The sequence below is a fragment of the Paecilomyces variotii genome, assembly GCF_004022145.1.
Source record: "Paecilomyces variotii strain CBS 101075 chromosome Unknown C8Q69scaffold_5, whole genome shotgun sequence".
In the NCBI taxonomy this organism is placed as follows: domain Eukaryota; kingdom Fungi; phylum Ascomycota; class Eurotiomycetes; order Eurotiales; family Thermoascaceae; genus Paecilomyces; species Paecilomyces variotii.
This window is the reverse complement of record NW_021167144.1, coordinates 1,411,488-1,426,597: the sequence shown is the minus strand read 5'-3', so window position 1 is coordinate 1,426,597 and position 15,110 is coordinate 1,411,488. Positions and strand designations below refer to the sequence as shown.

General features: G+C 49.2%; 6 protein-coding genes across 6 annotated transcripts; 5 read left to right on the top strand and 1 right to left on the bottom strand.

The window, feature by feature from the left end:
• Nucleotides 1-76: 76 nt before the first annotated feature.
• Nucleotides 77-530, top strand: C8Q69DRAFT_444700 (hypothetical protein; the record flags this gene model as incomplete). The annotated part of the gene is made up of 2 exons (XM_028629017.1): nucleotides 77-255; nucleotides 296-530. 2 exons carry the CDS (start codon nucleotides 77-79, stop codon nucleotides 528-530), a joined length of 414 nt encoding a protein of 137 aa, XP_028485457.1.
• Nucleotides 531-7,390: 6,860 nt separating this feature from the next.
• On the top strand, nucleotides 7,391-10,030 carry C8Q69DRAFT_402082 (putative cell wall proline rich protein; the record flags this gene model as incomplete). The annotated part of the gene is made up of 1 exon (XM_028627951.1): nucleotides 7,391-10,030. The coding sequence occupies one exon, from the start codon at nucleotides 7,391-7,393 to the stop codon at nucleotides 10,028-10,030; it is 2,640 nt and encodes an 879-aa protein (XP_028485456.1).
• A 209-nt stretch (nucleotides 10,031-10,239) lies between these two features.
• Nucleotides 10,240-10,898, top strand: C8Q69DRAFT_267760 (hypothetical protein). Its single transcript, XM_028626762.1, has one exon. It carries the CDS (start codon nucleotides 10,449-10,451, stop codon nucleotides 10,803-10,805), a length of 357 nt encoding a protein of 118 aa, XP_028485455.1. The 5' UTR covers nucleotides 10,240-10,448; the 3' UTR covers nucleotides 10,806-10,898.
• Nucleotides 10,899-11,142: 244 nt separating this feature from the next.
• C8Q69DRAFT_402476 (hypothetical protein) lies at nucleotides 11,143-12,624 on the top strand (the record flags this gene model as incomplete). Its single annotated transcript, XM_028627964.1, has 2 exons — nucleotides 11,143-11,801; nucleotides 11,895-12,624. 2 exons carry the CDS (start codon nucleotides 11,143-11,145, stop codon nucleotides 12,622-12,624), a joined length of 1,389 nt encoding a protein of 462 aa, XP_028485454.1.
• A 485-nt stretch (nucleotides 12,625-13,109) lies between these two features.
• C8Q69DRAFT_486706 (prohibitin) lies at nucleotides 13,110-14,032 on the bottom strand (the record flags this gene model as incomplete). Its single annotated transcript, XM_028631929.1, has 2 exons — nucleotides 13,110-13,628; nucleotides 13,709-14,032. The coding sequence occupies 2 exons, from the start codon at nucleotides 14,030-14,032 to the stop codon at nucleotides 13,110-13,112; spliced, it is 843 nt and encodes a 280-aa protein (XP_028485453.1).
• A 297-nt stretch (nucleotides 14,033-14,329) lies between these two features.
• On the top strand, nucleotides 14,330-15,060 carry C8Q69DRAFT_507128 (putative ubiquinol-cytochrome C reductase complex subunit UcrQ; the record flags this gene model as incomplete). Its single annotated transcript, XM_028632859.1, has 4 exons — nucleotides 14,330-14,364; nucleotides 14,517-14,542; nucleotides 14,727-14,907; nucleotides 15,006-15,060. The coding sequence occupies 4 exons, from the start codon at nucleotides 14,330-14,332 to the stop codon at nucleotides 15,058-15,060; spliced, it is 297 nt and encodes a 98-aa protein (XP_028485452.1).
• Between the last annotated feature and the right edge of the window lie 50 nt (nucleotides 15,061-15,110).

The following is a 15,110-nucleotide window of genomic DNA, read 5'->3' as shown; positions in this document are numbered from 1 at the left end:
GTGCATACGCAGCCGGCGGGATTGCTAGCTCGGTAACGGAAATTTGATACTCATTTATACCCAACCATGGATCGAGATGTTGATTATTGACTTGGCTCGATCACCACCAGCCACACGATTATGGTACGGACTATCCGTGACTATGCTGTCCCACGCCGCTTCCGCGATACGGAGTACACTGGATCGCCCCATGCACGGTGGATCTGCCGAGTCTCCGATGTGGCGGAAACGAGGCTTCTCGAAAAGGGACACAAGGTACGAGGAAATAATTCTACCATACGTACTCCGTACTCAGTCCCGGAATCCGGGTGGATTGTCAAGGTTCCACAACGGAAAAGAAGAAAGTGGCTGGGAGAGATCCATCGTGGTGGCTAGCTGGTGTACCATACAGAGTAGTTAACTATCGATTGCCTATTCGGGCGTATCCATGGTTCTATGTTCCGCGCGGACAGTCCTCGCTGGCTAGTGGCAGCCTGTTCGACCTCAGCTCTGCTGGATCAGATTTGGAATCGAAGACATCACGGAGCTGAGCCCGTCAGTCAGCCTTATTATTGTCTGTCGCACGTAGTGACGACCATGTACGGAGTAGTGGACGCTCGCGTGTTAATTATTTGTTTTGGATAAATTAGAACAAGACCTGCATAAGTTGAATTGGTCTCCATTCTCTACGAAGTGCTTTTTCGGAACCACAACTCCGGATCTTCCGGAGATTCAGACCCTTTTCCGGTTTCACCACGAATGATACATAGTACTACCTAGTGAGGCGTAATAATCTACAAAAAGAAATTTCCCTTGGCATCAGGAGTAGTAAATGGGTCAATGTCTTGCATACGTTTTGTGCATCGTATTGTGTCTTGTATTGTACTGATGGAGAGGATAACGAAACAAAACAGAACAGAAAAGGGTACTCAGAATCTGATACAGAAAAAAAAAAAAAAAAAAAAACAATGATCTACGCACTCTACCAATTCAGACAGTATGTGCTTCCATTTTGAGACTGTTTAGAAAACTCCCAATAGGCCGCCGTAACGACAGTTGGGTTCCCATGGAGATCTTCGCCTGCATAATTGGAATCTTTCAGGAGTTCACAAAATATCGGATCTATGCTTATACTTGATCTATTGACTATTGGACTGAAAGGTGACCATCTTGATTGTCTTTCTCGTCGCACGCTTACTCTCCAACATATAGGCACGAAAGAGCTCGTGGGATCTAGTCGTGACATTGTAGCGGTTAGAAACAACATGCGTCTGATACTGGAGTCAGAACTCGGATTATTAACTAAGAATCGAGATGGCAGCGGTCGGCCACTCAATGCGACGACAGCGGGCAGAAACTCGAGGGTCGTAAAGAATGTCGATGTCATCTCGAAAAATCAGCTCTTCGATCAATATTATTCCATCAATAGGCGCAGTCGTATAGAATTGGGGTCCGGTGATTCGCAATCGTTGATTTAGCATGCCAGACAACGCAGCTCGGTAATGTAGTCAGAGGATTCAAATACATCATCAAACAGATTGTAGACAGATTCGCATTGTTCGAAAGTACGTCTCCCTACCACTTCTTTCGCCCTTGGAGAGATAAAGTGGAATTGTATGTGTGTAATTCGGTTTGAACCTGTAGATCTACGTCCTCTCGGAAAAGCGAACGCCATAGTTCTGATAAGAACTTTCTATCGCGATCCGAAATAATAGCTCGCGGGATACCCCAATCTCCTAGGCGAAGCCGTTCAAGTAATGCTTCTGCCCATTGTCCAGCGGTCCATATGGCTGCGCCTGGGATGAAGGTCACGCGTTTAGTAAATTTACTCGTGACAGACATACAACAATCAAGTTGACCAGATTCGGGGAGGCCCAGAATGTAGTCAATTGTGATTGTATGGAAGGGTATTGGTGGCGTGAGTATAGGCTGCAGTGAGCCGTAAGGCTTGTGTCGTCTCGTCTTGTTGAGTATGCATTGTGGACAGTATTTGATATAATTGCGGAGATTTTTGCTGCAACGTGAGATGATGAGGCCGTCCAAGCGCTTGAGAGTTCGTTCGAAGTCTGGGTGACCGGCGTCACCGTGGGCAAGCCGTAGAATTTCGGGCAATACCGCTTGCGGGATGCACAGTCTCTTGCGTCCGTCGTGATCCTCTGCATAGAGAAGACCGTTTTCTTGCATATCGGAGATAAGATTAATGTAACTAAATGGAATAGAGTATCAGAAAGAAAATCGAACGACTTCCATAGCAACATGAGACAATGGCTGAACATACTCAGATGTAAAATGCCTTTCCTTATATGGGACTACATGGTCTGGTAGGATTGTACTCTTTGACTCTATCACCACGTGTGCGGTGGGACATCAGAAAATTTGCGGTATCGTATGAATCGTAGTTGGTTCATTATCCAGCTCGAATGCTCGCTTTTGCTTCTTTTTGCGAGCGATATGTCGACAGGCGTGATTCTTGAAAAGTTTCTGGCGGGAGAGAAAGATGGCATGATTAAAATCAAAAGGTATCCTGAATCCAAAATAGAGGTCTTGTATTCAAAATATATCTATATGGAAAAATTTAGGGTGGGTCGGTTAGTGCTTCCTGTATCTGTTGGTTCAGTGCCTCTCTAAGGTCTATATCCTTAAATCTCGTTATCGCCAGCTCAGATACGTGCATAATGGTGTAGTCCATGAGCGTGTCTGGGTTTTGCTCGGGATGCATGCCCTCTTTATCGATCAGATGGTATGGATTGCTCCCATACTGCGCGAGCAAGACACGGTGTTATCCCACCATCCGTATCCCATTTGGCCCACCAGCCAGAGATATGGGGGCCATCGCGGAATCCATCTATAATGGATCGTTGTCGCAGTTCTTGTGCAGTAGTTTTGGAACCGATTTTATCAAGAATATCATCAAGAATCTGATCCAATGCACCTGGCTTTAGAGAACCTAGGGCTGTTTCACCCGCCAGCCTCTAGACTTTATACCAGTCGTCTAAAAAGATTGTACACTTAGAGTCGCGATCAGGGTGTGGAAAGGTCAGGTCGCAAAAAGAAGAAATGCTTGTCTTCGAATAGAGGGGCTCTTTCGCCGGCTATTACGGGATGGTACAAATTATGAAGTTATACTAGGTACCTGCGGCGGAGCGCTATCCGCAATCACGTAACTGTATATCAAATTCGAATCCAGTATATAATGAAGAGTAGAGGAAGGCGACAGAGACATCTTTTTATGCCCGAGGAGGAGGGCAGATAAGAAATCGGGGTTGGACAGGAATGAATACTCCCTTCCCAGCGTGAATACGAAAGAATGTACGGACCGGGAGGACTTCACCATGCGAATGGGGGAGGAATAGGAAGAGGATACGATGAATAGACAGAGCCAGCTACCAAATTACAGTACATTCCACCTCAAGATTCTGCAGTCGTGGAAATGGAAACCTGGGTTTCAAGTCACATGGCACAGAATGAACCGCAGCGGCTTTTGTTGTTCTTTCTGCAACGCGGAGGATTGGATATTCGTGATGGGCTGTGTAGACTAAGATATGGAGAACATCAGGCCCTCGAAGGCTATCTGGTGAGATGCCTTGGAGACTGGACAAGTTGAACACTGTCCGTGCGGAACGGAAGGCTGATTAGTTAGTTGATCATTATTCTCACGACTGGTTGGCGGATAGGTAGGTTCATCTCATATGATGATCTCGTGTCATCCCGCTTTCATGATTTCATGCTTATTTGCTTATTTCTCCGGAGTCCGCCCGGGTCGGGAGTATCTTGATTTCAAAAATAGAAAATCAGGACGGGATAGACGGGGCGATAGAATAAGATAGACAGGTCATAGGTGAATCTGAACTGTGTAACTAGTACTTAGTGCACTGTGTATCCGTACCCCGTATGCTATCCAAGTAAAATCCCGCGTCACTAACTAAAGAACGGGAGAGCTATCTAGAGCAAAGACACCCCCCCCCTCTCTCTTCCGTTTCCCCTCCCTCCGCGACAGAGCATGATCGTCGATTGCGCAACCGGCACCGTTCCCTGATCAACAGGTGGTCGTAACACAGGGTGAAACAACAGACTCCAACCGCTCTGACGTACGAGGCGCCCCCATTTGTTCGTCGAGTGAGGAAAAGACGGTCGATCTGACGGCACATGGGCCATCTGGGGGAGATGGAGAGACGGCGCTGGAGGTTAGACGAGACTAGAGGGGAGGGGAGTTAGTGTACTTCGTAGTCTAGTCTACTTCGTATTTGTCGTAGACCTGTACGTAGTTAACTTAGATGGTCAATACGAATTATACGGATAAGGAAAGGGACAGGTTAACTTGCCGTTAGTCGACTACATAGCATCAAGTCAAGGAAGAGAGAGGAAAGGCTTGGATAATTATAGATAGAGTGTTACGAGTACTGTGCATTGATAGTACAAGGCCGCTCTACACTAATCTCTTTTGAGCCAGAGCTCGACTCGATTGGCTTAGAGAGAGAATCAATGATATTTCCGTACTAGACATGTAGCCTGGGTTAAACAGCATGCGGACCTCGGACTCCGGAATACAGTGATGCCATGTAGTAACTAATTAAGAATCATTATTATGGAGAAATGCTACGGAAATTGTTGTACAAGAAGGACTTTTTGCATAAGAAGTATTATTACTAGTTAGTTGCTGGTTATTATAATGCATATCCGTGACTTAGGGGCTCTTCCCGCAACAGTTAACTTAGCATGAGCATAAGGTAGTTGATTTATCTTTATCGTTTTGGAATGTTGCAGCGACGCCTCTAACGGGCCTGGAACCTCGGGGATGGCCGTGGGCGTTGAACTCAAAAAGGCCATGTAGCGAGAAAACGCAGCCAGCCTCGTGTGATTAAGTTATCTACCTCACCCCAGCATTCGTTGTCGATTTTTATTTTTATTTTTATTTTATTTTTATTGTTATTGTTATTGCGCTGCCTGGATAAAATGAAGATTAACTAATAATAATAATGAATCCCAAACTCGAAGCAGTCCCTGAAATCTTACGCCAAGAGTACAGGGCGGTAATATCGGGTTTAAATTAGTTTACGTGGATACGGGCGAGTTAGTTAGTAGTGTTGCTGGTCTTATTATTATTATTATTATTATTAGACTCTTGTTCCTGACTAGAGACCTGACTAGCGATCTAGTCTGGTGAACGGTCGGCCATCGCGTCCTGTGTCTCTTCCTCAGGCACCATCATTTCAGGATTGTAGGTTATTCTTTTCTGTGTCAGGTTTTGTTATTTATTTATTTTTGTCTTTCCCTGCAGTGATGATGGGGAGATAAGGAAGCGAGAGAGAGAAAACGGGAAATAGAGATAAGAGAGAGAGTCTTGTTGCCCAGCTAGATGGATTGTTAGGTGAACCTTGAACGGGTCGGGGTGGCGCAGAGAGACGGATCTCTCCAGGGTTTGGCTCGTGCTGGGTTTATGGTACTACTAGTTGACTTCGCAGCCGGACAGAAAAGGGAGAGACAGACGAAATGAGGATTGTCCATTGACACGACGGGGGTCCTAGATATTCTCCGCTTTTGCTGGGGCCTTTTTTGCTGAGGATTATTATTATTAGTTCTCTAGTATTATTATTGTATTAACTATTCACTATTATTTCTTTCTTCTATGGTAATTATAGTATAGTTAGTACAGTACAGAAAAAAAACACAGTGGATCTGTGTCTCTTTTCAGGTATGTTACTCGACTGCGGTGAGTCGTGTTTCAGGCCATTTCGAGTATCTATCTGTCGTGCTGTGTCGTGTGTCGTGTGTCGTGTCTTATCTCTGGATTACGGGGTAGTCTATGGTATGGTACTACTATTACGAGTTCGAGTACGAACTGGACCCTAATGCATCCTAAGTTAGCTATCTACCCTTCCCCTGCGTAGAGTAGTCACGACAAGATAGGCGACATGCATCAAGGCTGCCTCCTCTACCATCCTCTCGAGTAGAAACATGTCGGTTGCTGTGACTCTCAACAGGACTCAGACTCAAACTGCCGACGAGAGAGCGAGAGCAGAGAGCAAAGCAGGCCGAGAGGGGGGGCGACCGTCGACGGAACTCCTGAGACAAGCGAGATTTCGATGAGCCAGCAGGCGATGTGATTGGCGGATCTGGACACGGCACTAGCGCACATGCAGCCTTGGCGCCGGTCAGGTGGATCGAAAAAGCGGGTCTTTGGGGGAGACAGAAGAAAGTTGAGAAGTTGAGAGAGACAGAGAGAGAGAGAGAGAGGAAAGAAAAGAAAAGAAGTAAAGAAGAAAAGAAATAAAAAGAAGAAGAACTGGAGATGGCGATGGAGATACTAGTTACTAGAGTAGATAGAGTAACTAAATACAGATGGAGAAGACGGAAAGGATAACTTAGTTGGTTATTAGTATTACACGGCACACTCGCGGGTCATGACGTCCGGAGATCACAAAATGGCTGCTGCCTTCCCGCGTAATCCGCCTGCAGAGAGAGAGAGAGCGAGAGAGAGAGGGTGAGAGAGAGATTAGGTAGGAAGAGAAAGTGAGCCAGATAGATAGCTTAGCAGCTGGTTATCATTCTGATTATGATGATTCCTGCACCCTAGTTAGTTATCCCTGCACCACGCCAGAACAAGAAAATAATACAACCCCCTAACAATAATAATAATTAAAAAATAACAATACTCTCTCTGCCATCTTCCTTACTGCCGATTAATTAATAAATTAATTAATCAACTAATCAAATAGTTGACTCTCTTCTAGCGAACAAGCAAAAAGGCGAAAAAAGGAACGGCCTCCGCACCGCGTGGCCGCAGCCAATCAGCCTGTCCCCAGCCACCCAGCCCGGCTCCATCCTTTCCCTCCACCCTCAAAACAACCATCACTGCCTGTTCGCTCGCCTCCACGTCGTGGCCAGTTTCTTTATTCCTTCCAGCTTCATCTTTCTTCATCTTCTTTTCCCTCCTCCTCCAGCTATCCCCGCTGCTGCTGCTTTTTCTCCCTTCATCTCCCTCCTTCCTCGCCTCTTTGGCCCGTCTTCGTGGCCGTCCGCTCCTTACAGCTCCCTCCCGACTCCGACAACCGCCTTTTCCCGACCGTCTTCCTCCCCATCTCATCGCCTAACCGACCGTCCCTCTAGGATATAACGAACCACCCACGAGACGAGACAACTGCCAGATACGATCGGGAAGAAGAAGACGGTCATCACGGTTGGGAAACAGCTCCCAGTGTCAAATGCCAGCAGTGAGAGATTAAAGGCCTCCAGCCAGAGTTGAACTTTCCCACGTCCGCCCGTCGGGAAGTTGCAGTGGTCTGGAGGCCTGGTGCGTCTGGATCCCTAGGAGGACGATTTACAAAAAAAAAAGAACAAAAGGAACGATTACGGTTGCCCAGCTGATCTCGAGACACCAACGCTCACAAACGAATATCGCTGCATTGTCGCCATGGCTTCGATTTCACTCTCTCAGCGCCCCATCTCAGCGCTGACGGAACAGCTGAGCAATGCGCATACGTCGAATCTCAGACATAATCATTTGGCCGTACCTGCGCCTCTGCCTAATCCGCCTTTCGTCTTCCCCGCTCGAGAACCGGATGCCCCGTCCACGGCCAGGGAGGATGAATCGTCTGCTCCGCCCCCGCTGCCTGCCTTCTCGTTCAACCCGGGCAATGGTCACGCTCCGACGGCATCGACGTCTGCGATGCCGGCGCATGCACGCGCTGGCGGGCACCGTCGTCGGGCCACGGAGTTCAATCCCGTTGGCGGTTCCGGCTTAGGGTCGAGTCCTCCAGGCAAAACGGACAACAGCACTGGCTCAACGACACTGCCCCTTCCAGGCCCCGGTCTCAGTGGTGCTGGACCAGGGAGACGTGGTCATGCTCATCGCCGCTCAGCAGCGGTCTCCAGCATGGATCTGACTGCCATCACCAAGGCCTTTCCGGGCATGCCCCTCGTGGGCAGTGCTCCCTCGACCCCGGCCGACATGAAGCAACAGCACGACCTGTGTGATGAAATGGCCCGGCCAACATCCTGTTCTGTCCCCAGCCCGCGTCAGTCGACCCCTCCGGCTTCTCCTGCCAAGGTAGAAGAGCAGTCGGGGTCGACTGAGAAACTTGAGTCTGCGGAGAGGCCCACCGCTGCTCCACGCCCCCTGTCAACCATTTCCGCAGAGACCTCCAGCAGCCTAACGACGATTCGACCGACTCAAACTGTCATCAGTGACGCTTCCATATCCACGACAAAGAACTCTCCCAACCAGCCGCTCAGACCGAGACCGAAGACGGCAGACTCCTCTCTGGCCTTGTTTCAGTTTGGGGCTGGCGGATCTTCGGAAAATGCATGGAGACGCCCTGTATCAGCCGCTGCTCCACCGTCCCGCCGTGCGTCATTCTCAGATATCCAGTCTCCGAACCTGGAGAGGGACAACTGGGATGCTGCCAATGAGGGGGCCGGTTCCTCCCGGGCTTCTTCAGACAGCGACTCATCCGACACTACCGTGGAGGACGAATCCAAGTCCAAGCACAAATCTCACCTCCGCAGCAAGGCTCAGAAACGGCAGAAAAAGGTGCGGTCGTGGGCTGGCGCCATTCTCACCAGGGGCAAGGGCAAGAAACATCACTCAAAGAAATCACCCACCACCAAGTCACCTCCCCCGCGGCCCATCCTCATTCGGACAAACTCAGAGGTCGGATCATTGGCCGAAGTCGACTTTGATGAAGATAACACTGTCATTATCAGGACCCCTACTAATCCTACCTCTCCTCGACCGCCTCTTCCTCCCTTGAACACTGATGCCTCGTCGCTGGAGAGTGCATGGAAACCGAAGAGCTTCTACGAACAAAATGTAGACAATGACATGTTTAGCCCGGTTATCGACCTGGATGCCGCTCTGGGTCCGTTCAACACCCCGGAGATGAGCTCTGACCGTGTTGCTGGTAGTTCCTTCTCGGTTGCTACCAGGCGCATGTACAGTGGTGGTCGACGCGGCGAGTTTGTTGGACCTGAGATGCGCTATCATCGACGTGCAGAAAGCGCCCCTGAGATGCCTCCATTTGACCGAAGTTTCTTGGCTACTGCTCGCTTGGCTGGTGCTAATCCTGCCATGCCAGTTCCAGACGTGTTCTACGAAGAAGAAGAGGATGCCTTCCTTGCTGGCAACCAATCTCCAGGAGGAGAGCAGGTGCCAGCTCTTAAGGAAGTTGGTCAGTCTGATGTGGCTGAAAAGCCCGCCGACGAGTCCTCTAGCAACGATACTTCAGCTACCGTCACGCCAGTCGCAGCAGATAGCAGCACATCCGTTCACGACCAAGGCTTGGGGATTCGGCTTTCGGTGCCAAATGATGTCTTATCCTCTCACTCCACTTCCTCACGCCCGAGAGACGACTTTGAGACCCGAGATGAGAGTGTAAAAGCTCAGGATGATGTGACTATGTCATCGCCCTTCGCCCGGAAATCTTCGGTTGAGATCGTTCCCCATGACGCTTATCACCGCAAGTTTGATAGTCCGGATGTGTCTCCTCGTTTTGTCCCGGCTGATAAGCGGCCTGACACCTCGTCCGCTGACTTGGCGTTTAACATCCCTCATCTGTCACTACCAGGAGACGCTCGAGTGAATTCAGCTTTTCCCTCTCCCGATCCGTCTGAAGCTCCCCGTTCCGCAACCGCCTCGTCGATGACCGACCGCAATATATCCCATTCGCTGTACAGTAACGATCCTCAAGTCGAATACCCGCATGGCTCGGTCGAGGATGTCCCATCCTTGACTAGCAGCACGTCTACGATGACCAGCAACCTGCCGCGGTTTTCTACCACCTTCAATTTCCGCCCTGGAGGCGAACGCGCAGCGTCTTACTCTGCTCCTGTGCCCCGTCGCACCAGCCGTTCCAACGCCACGAAACGGTCAAGCCTGGCCAGCCTTTCGAAGCTGGTCGTCGGTTCGCACGGGGAGAAGAGCAAGCTCAGTTACGAAATGAAGGCGTCTGGTGATGAAACCGAGAAGCTGAAAAAGAAAGGTCATAGGATCAGCCGGCTGATGCATTTCTGGAAAATCAGAGAAAAGGATAAGCACAGGACAAATGGAGATTAGAGAGGGTCCTCACCGTTTCTGATCATGCTCTTGCTGCTGCTTTTTCTCTTTTTTCTGGTCTGATGTTTTCGGCGCAACCTTGTACGGCACGATACCATGGCGGATGGGATATTGATTTATGGAAACGCATTTTCCTTATTTATTACTCTCGGATCTCGGCTCTCTCCTCCATCTTCACATAAAACGTTGTTTCTTCATTCGCCATCTGTACATATGCTCAGTGGCCGATGTTGACTGATTTAATTTCTCTTTTACTTGATCAGGATGGGCGTATTTTTTATTGAACCCTCTTGTTTGAACATTTATATGCGTTTTCTCTTTTCGGTCTGTCTATTTATGACTTCAGGTGTCTGGACTCTTATTCTCTTCGCCTTCTCTCGTTGATGTCCCCTCTTTGTTAGCGTGAACAGATGTTAACATGTCCATTGATTGTTCGAGTTTAGCATTGTATCTACCTTCGCCACGTTCGTTCCACCAGAGCCTCGGTCTTCTTTTTATTTCTCTTTTTCATTTTCTCCCCCGAGGTTTCATTCCGGGAGGTCTTTTTTTTCTGTCAGGGCCCATTTCTGTCGAGAGTTTAGGAGCCAGCGGCGGGAATCTTTTTATTTTCAATCTTCGCCTCTTTCTAAGCGGCTGGAGCATCTTCCTTGAGGGGTTTCTTGGGATATACTTCCACAGACATAGCAATGCAAAGCCACAATGTGGTTGTCACCGGTATACATTTAATCGCGCATCTATCAGTAGGATAAGTGAGGGAGATTTAGATAAAAGGTAGCGTATCGACAACACCAGAAATCAACTGGATAATCTCATCCAGCACCGAAACAACAATTAGGAACATTCCGGGTGTATGCACGATCGAAATGATAGAGAAGTTTGTATTTACAGTATATTGATCGATATCTGTGTCATCTACCTAAAGCATAGTTACTTGGAGCATCTAAGTTAACTACGGGATGTGGGGTGTGTAGAGTATTTAAGCTCCACAGTGACCGAGCCAAAAATCTAAACGGCAAATCGCCAAAAAAAAAAGTCTTGTCATGAAGTTTGAACCACCGAAAAGAAAAAAAAAAAAGATCAATAAATAAGAACGATATATATATATATATAAAATGGGTCCACCACGCCGTGCCCCACCTCGAAAAGGAACCTCTTCTAATACAAATAACAAAGAAGGGAAGCAGAAGCAGCAGAAGAAGCAAACTCCAACGACATCCCGCAGAGCAAACCATCAAGAAGGAGAAAGACAACAACAACGACGACTCGGAAACGAAAAGGAAGAAGAGAAAATAGACCTCTCTATCACAATCCCCATTTCATTACAGCAGTTACTTTTGAATATTTTCAAAGCTGGATTACTTCGTTCAAGTTATGATGCTGGACAAGAAAACGGAAGAGAAGAAAAAGAAGAAGAATTGGATATGAAAACACTCATCCAAACCATCAAATCGCATTTATATAATCGAGATTTCGACTCTGCGTTCACCGATGCGAATGAGGAGTTATTGAGAGCTTATGCGCTACGATGGAGCGCGAGTAGGGCGTTAGGGTATGCGGGGATTTTTAGGGGGGTTGTGGGATCGGGGATTCTTGAGTTCAAGAAGAAGAGAGAGGTTGATGATGAGGGGATGAGTGGGGGTGAAGTGGTGGTCAAGAGGAGGAGGAGGAGGAGGGATGGGCATGTGCTGTGTATAGGAGGGGGCGCGGGAGCGGAGATTGTTGCTCTTGCGTGTGTTTGGAGGGATTTGATGGATGAGGAGGAGCGAGGGAAGTTGGGAAGGCAGGGTAATGGGACTGAGGCTGAGAAAGATGGAGGGGAAGGTGGTGGTGGTGGTGGTGATGATGATGCACAGTCCATATCCAGCGCTGTTGGAGAAATGACCTTGACGAAAGAAGACCCAGGCAGGTCTCTACAAGTCGAGGTTTCTTCTATTCCCAACATCTCAATCACAGCAGTCGATATCGCAGATTGGTCTTCTGTCGTGAACCGCTTATCCTCCACTATCAGATCGTCTGATATCCCGGGCTCAAAGGCCCATCCAGCACCGCTACTACCCCCTCAGGACGATTCTCACAGAGGGAGCTTATTCTCCATCTCATTCCAGAAATCAGACATCCTCACTCTTTCCGACGCTGAGTTGCGAAGCATCCTTCACAAAGACAACAACTCAAACACCATCCTCGTCACACTCATGTTCACATTAAACGAACTATTCTCCGTATCCATGGCCAAAACGACCGCATTTCTCCTTCGAATCACCGACCTTCTCGAACCAGGCACTGTTCTCCTCGTGGTTGATAGTCCTGGCAGTTACTCTACTGTTACTTTGGGGAAAAGCAAGAGTTCAACAACTAAACCCGAGTCCGAATCGTCGTCAGAGCCAGATAAACCACAGCAGAGAAACTATCCTATGAAATTCCTTCTGGATCATACCCTTCTTTCTGTTGCGGCAGGGAAGTGGGATAAGGTTCTCTCGCAGGATTCGCGCTGGTTTCGAAGAGATGCAGCGAAGTTGAGGTACGCTGTTGGAGAGGGGGCTGGGTTGGAGGATATGAGGTTTCAGATTCATGTTTATAAGCGTTTGGAAACGTGAATCTTTTTTGTTGTTTGGTGGGTTTTGGATTGGGATACTCTGGGGGTTTTATATAGATGTTACTTTTTGGTGTATATGTATATCTGTTTCAATTGGGAAAGAGGGGGAAAGATCTCCGGTCATTGGATAGAAAATAACTCTTCATCGGAAAGAGAAGCGAGGTTGATTTAGGATTAGGTCGTATATCAGTCCCCTGAACTCCATCCATGATTGGATAGTGTTTGTTCTGGATGTATATGAGTCACTTGAGAAGAGTAAAGAGGAATATATTGCTACAAGAGGTTAAAAGCGCTTAGGGGTACAGAATGTAACATCCCCAGTATCATGTCTTCCGAAACCCATACAGCCAATGCACACAGGCTTATGATAATCTTCGTGGATATTTCTTTTCCCTTATTATCTTTCCTCATATCCGAGAGGGTCCCGCTGCGTCCTCATTTTAATAATTTTCAAGTCTCCACCGCAATCATCCTAGAGTCCCCAATCTAACCCCGCAGACCAAGCAGGAGACTCGTGCTCTTTCCACCATCCTTGCTCTCTCCGCCTGGAAGGTAGGTAACGTTCGGGTTCTGAGCCAACGTCGCGGCGATCTCCTTGCTGGCATCGATACGACGGATCTGGATCAGGCCATCTCCGGCCTTGGCAACAGCCTTGCTGATGATGTCGGCACTCTCAGCCTCTCCCTCTGCGCGGATAACGTTGGCCTGACGCTCCTGCTCAGCCTTCTCGACGATGAAGCGTGCCCGCTCGGCGTCCTGCTGTGCGATCTGCTTCTGTTCGACAGCACGGGTGAACTCGCGGCCGAAGGTCATGTGCGTGATGGAAACGTCCTCCAGGGCGATGTTGAACTGCTGCGCACGGCGCATCAGCTCGGTGCGGATGCGGTTCGAGACGGCTTCACGCTGGGTGATGAGTTCGGCGGCGTCGAATTGAGCGACGATGGCTTTCAGGACTTCGTTTCCGATCGAAGGCAGAACACGCTCGTCATAGTCTGTACCATAGGACTGGGATCGAGCGTTAGCTCGAATCCTCGATGTTTTCTTTTTATTCCAAAGACATGCCGTCACACAGGAAAACAACATACCTGATAGATCTGAGGAAGCTTGGGAACTTCTGGTCGATGAAGCACTCGCAGAGTGAGGCTGACCATCTGCAAGTCCTTACTCCCCGTCGTCGTGGAGATGTTTCGAGGCTTCGTCCGCACATCGTAGACGATTGCCTTCTGCAGCCAAGGAACCAGGAAATGTGTACCCTCGTTGACAACCTTCTCCTGCACACCCGACATCCGGTCGAAGATGACGGCGCGCGAACCGCCCTTAACATCGTACATGGAGTTCTGGATGAGCCAGACGCCACCGGTGGCGGGGATCACCCACTTGTAGACATTGTAGAGAGCGTTGGCCGCCATCGCTGCAGGAACTCGAGATGGTCACTGGCTGAGAGATGAGGGGGAAATCGGGACTGTTCGTCGTTGCTTGCTGCGGCTCTTCTGGATGTTGCGGCGGAGCTGATCACGGGCTTTTCTCGATGCTGTCCCGATCGGGCTTAGCGCCCGGATGTTGCGCCCAAACCGAACTCGACCTTCGCTCTCCCGGTCTTTCATCACAACGTCTTGTCTCTGTGCCACGCCGACGCCAGTCCTCTTTACGAACCGCAGTAGCGTCTCTCTCCTCTTTCAGTCACTTTCGTTCTTCAATCAGTCACAATGGGTAACCACGGCGCGGACCCCAAGCATGGAGTGTAAGTCACCGTTCCTTTTCCGATTGCCTCGTTCCCTTCTCCAGTCGCCCGGAAGCAACCGTGATGGAGATGTGCAACCCAAACAGGCCTCTCAATTGGTCTTCTATCTACCTGTTCGTGCTGAACTCTTTGCTAACGATTCCTATCTACAGTTTCCTAGGTAACTGGGGAGCCATCGGTAAGTCCTCCGCGACCTGAGTTGAAACACCGGCGACACGGGATATATATCGCTATATGGGAAGAGTTGGGAGGGCTTCAATTGCAGCCTCAATGGCAATGACAATTCGCCTGGATAACTTCCACGCTGTCCGCGCTCGAAGGGCCTGAAGAACGGCGCTAATCTCTTGATTTGCAACATCCAGGCTGCACGACCCCTCAGAAGAACATCATTACCTATTCCCTCTCCGCCAACCGACAGAGGCCCATGGCCGGCGCTGCTCACGCCGCTATCTTCAACGTCTGGCGCCGATTCCGCCACCAGGTCCTCTACGTCGCCCCTCCCTTCATTATCGCCTACGCTACCATGAACTGGGCCATTGAGAGGTACGCGAAAAGCCTTGCATTCCGCTCCTGACGAGCGCGAAACGCACCACCGGTTGGCATTGGGCATGGAACTGATATGAATCTTGCTTTTTTTCTAGGAACGAGTACCTCAACTCCAAGCCTGGTCGTCAGGCCGAGGGTGAATCTGAGTAAACGCAGTTCGGGGGGTCGTGATTGGCTGTGGACAGTCACGTGTTGTTCAC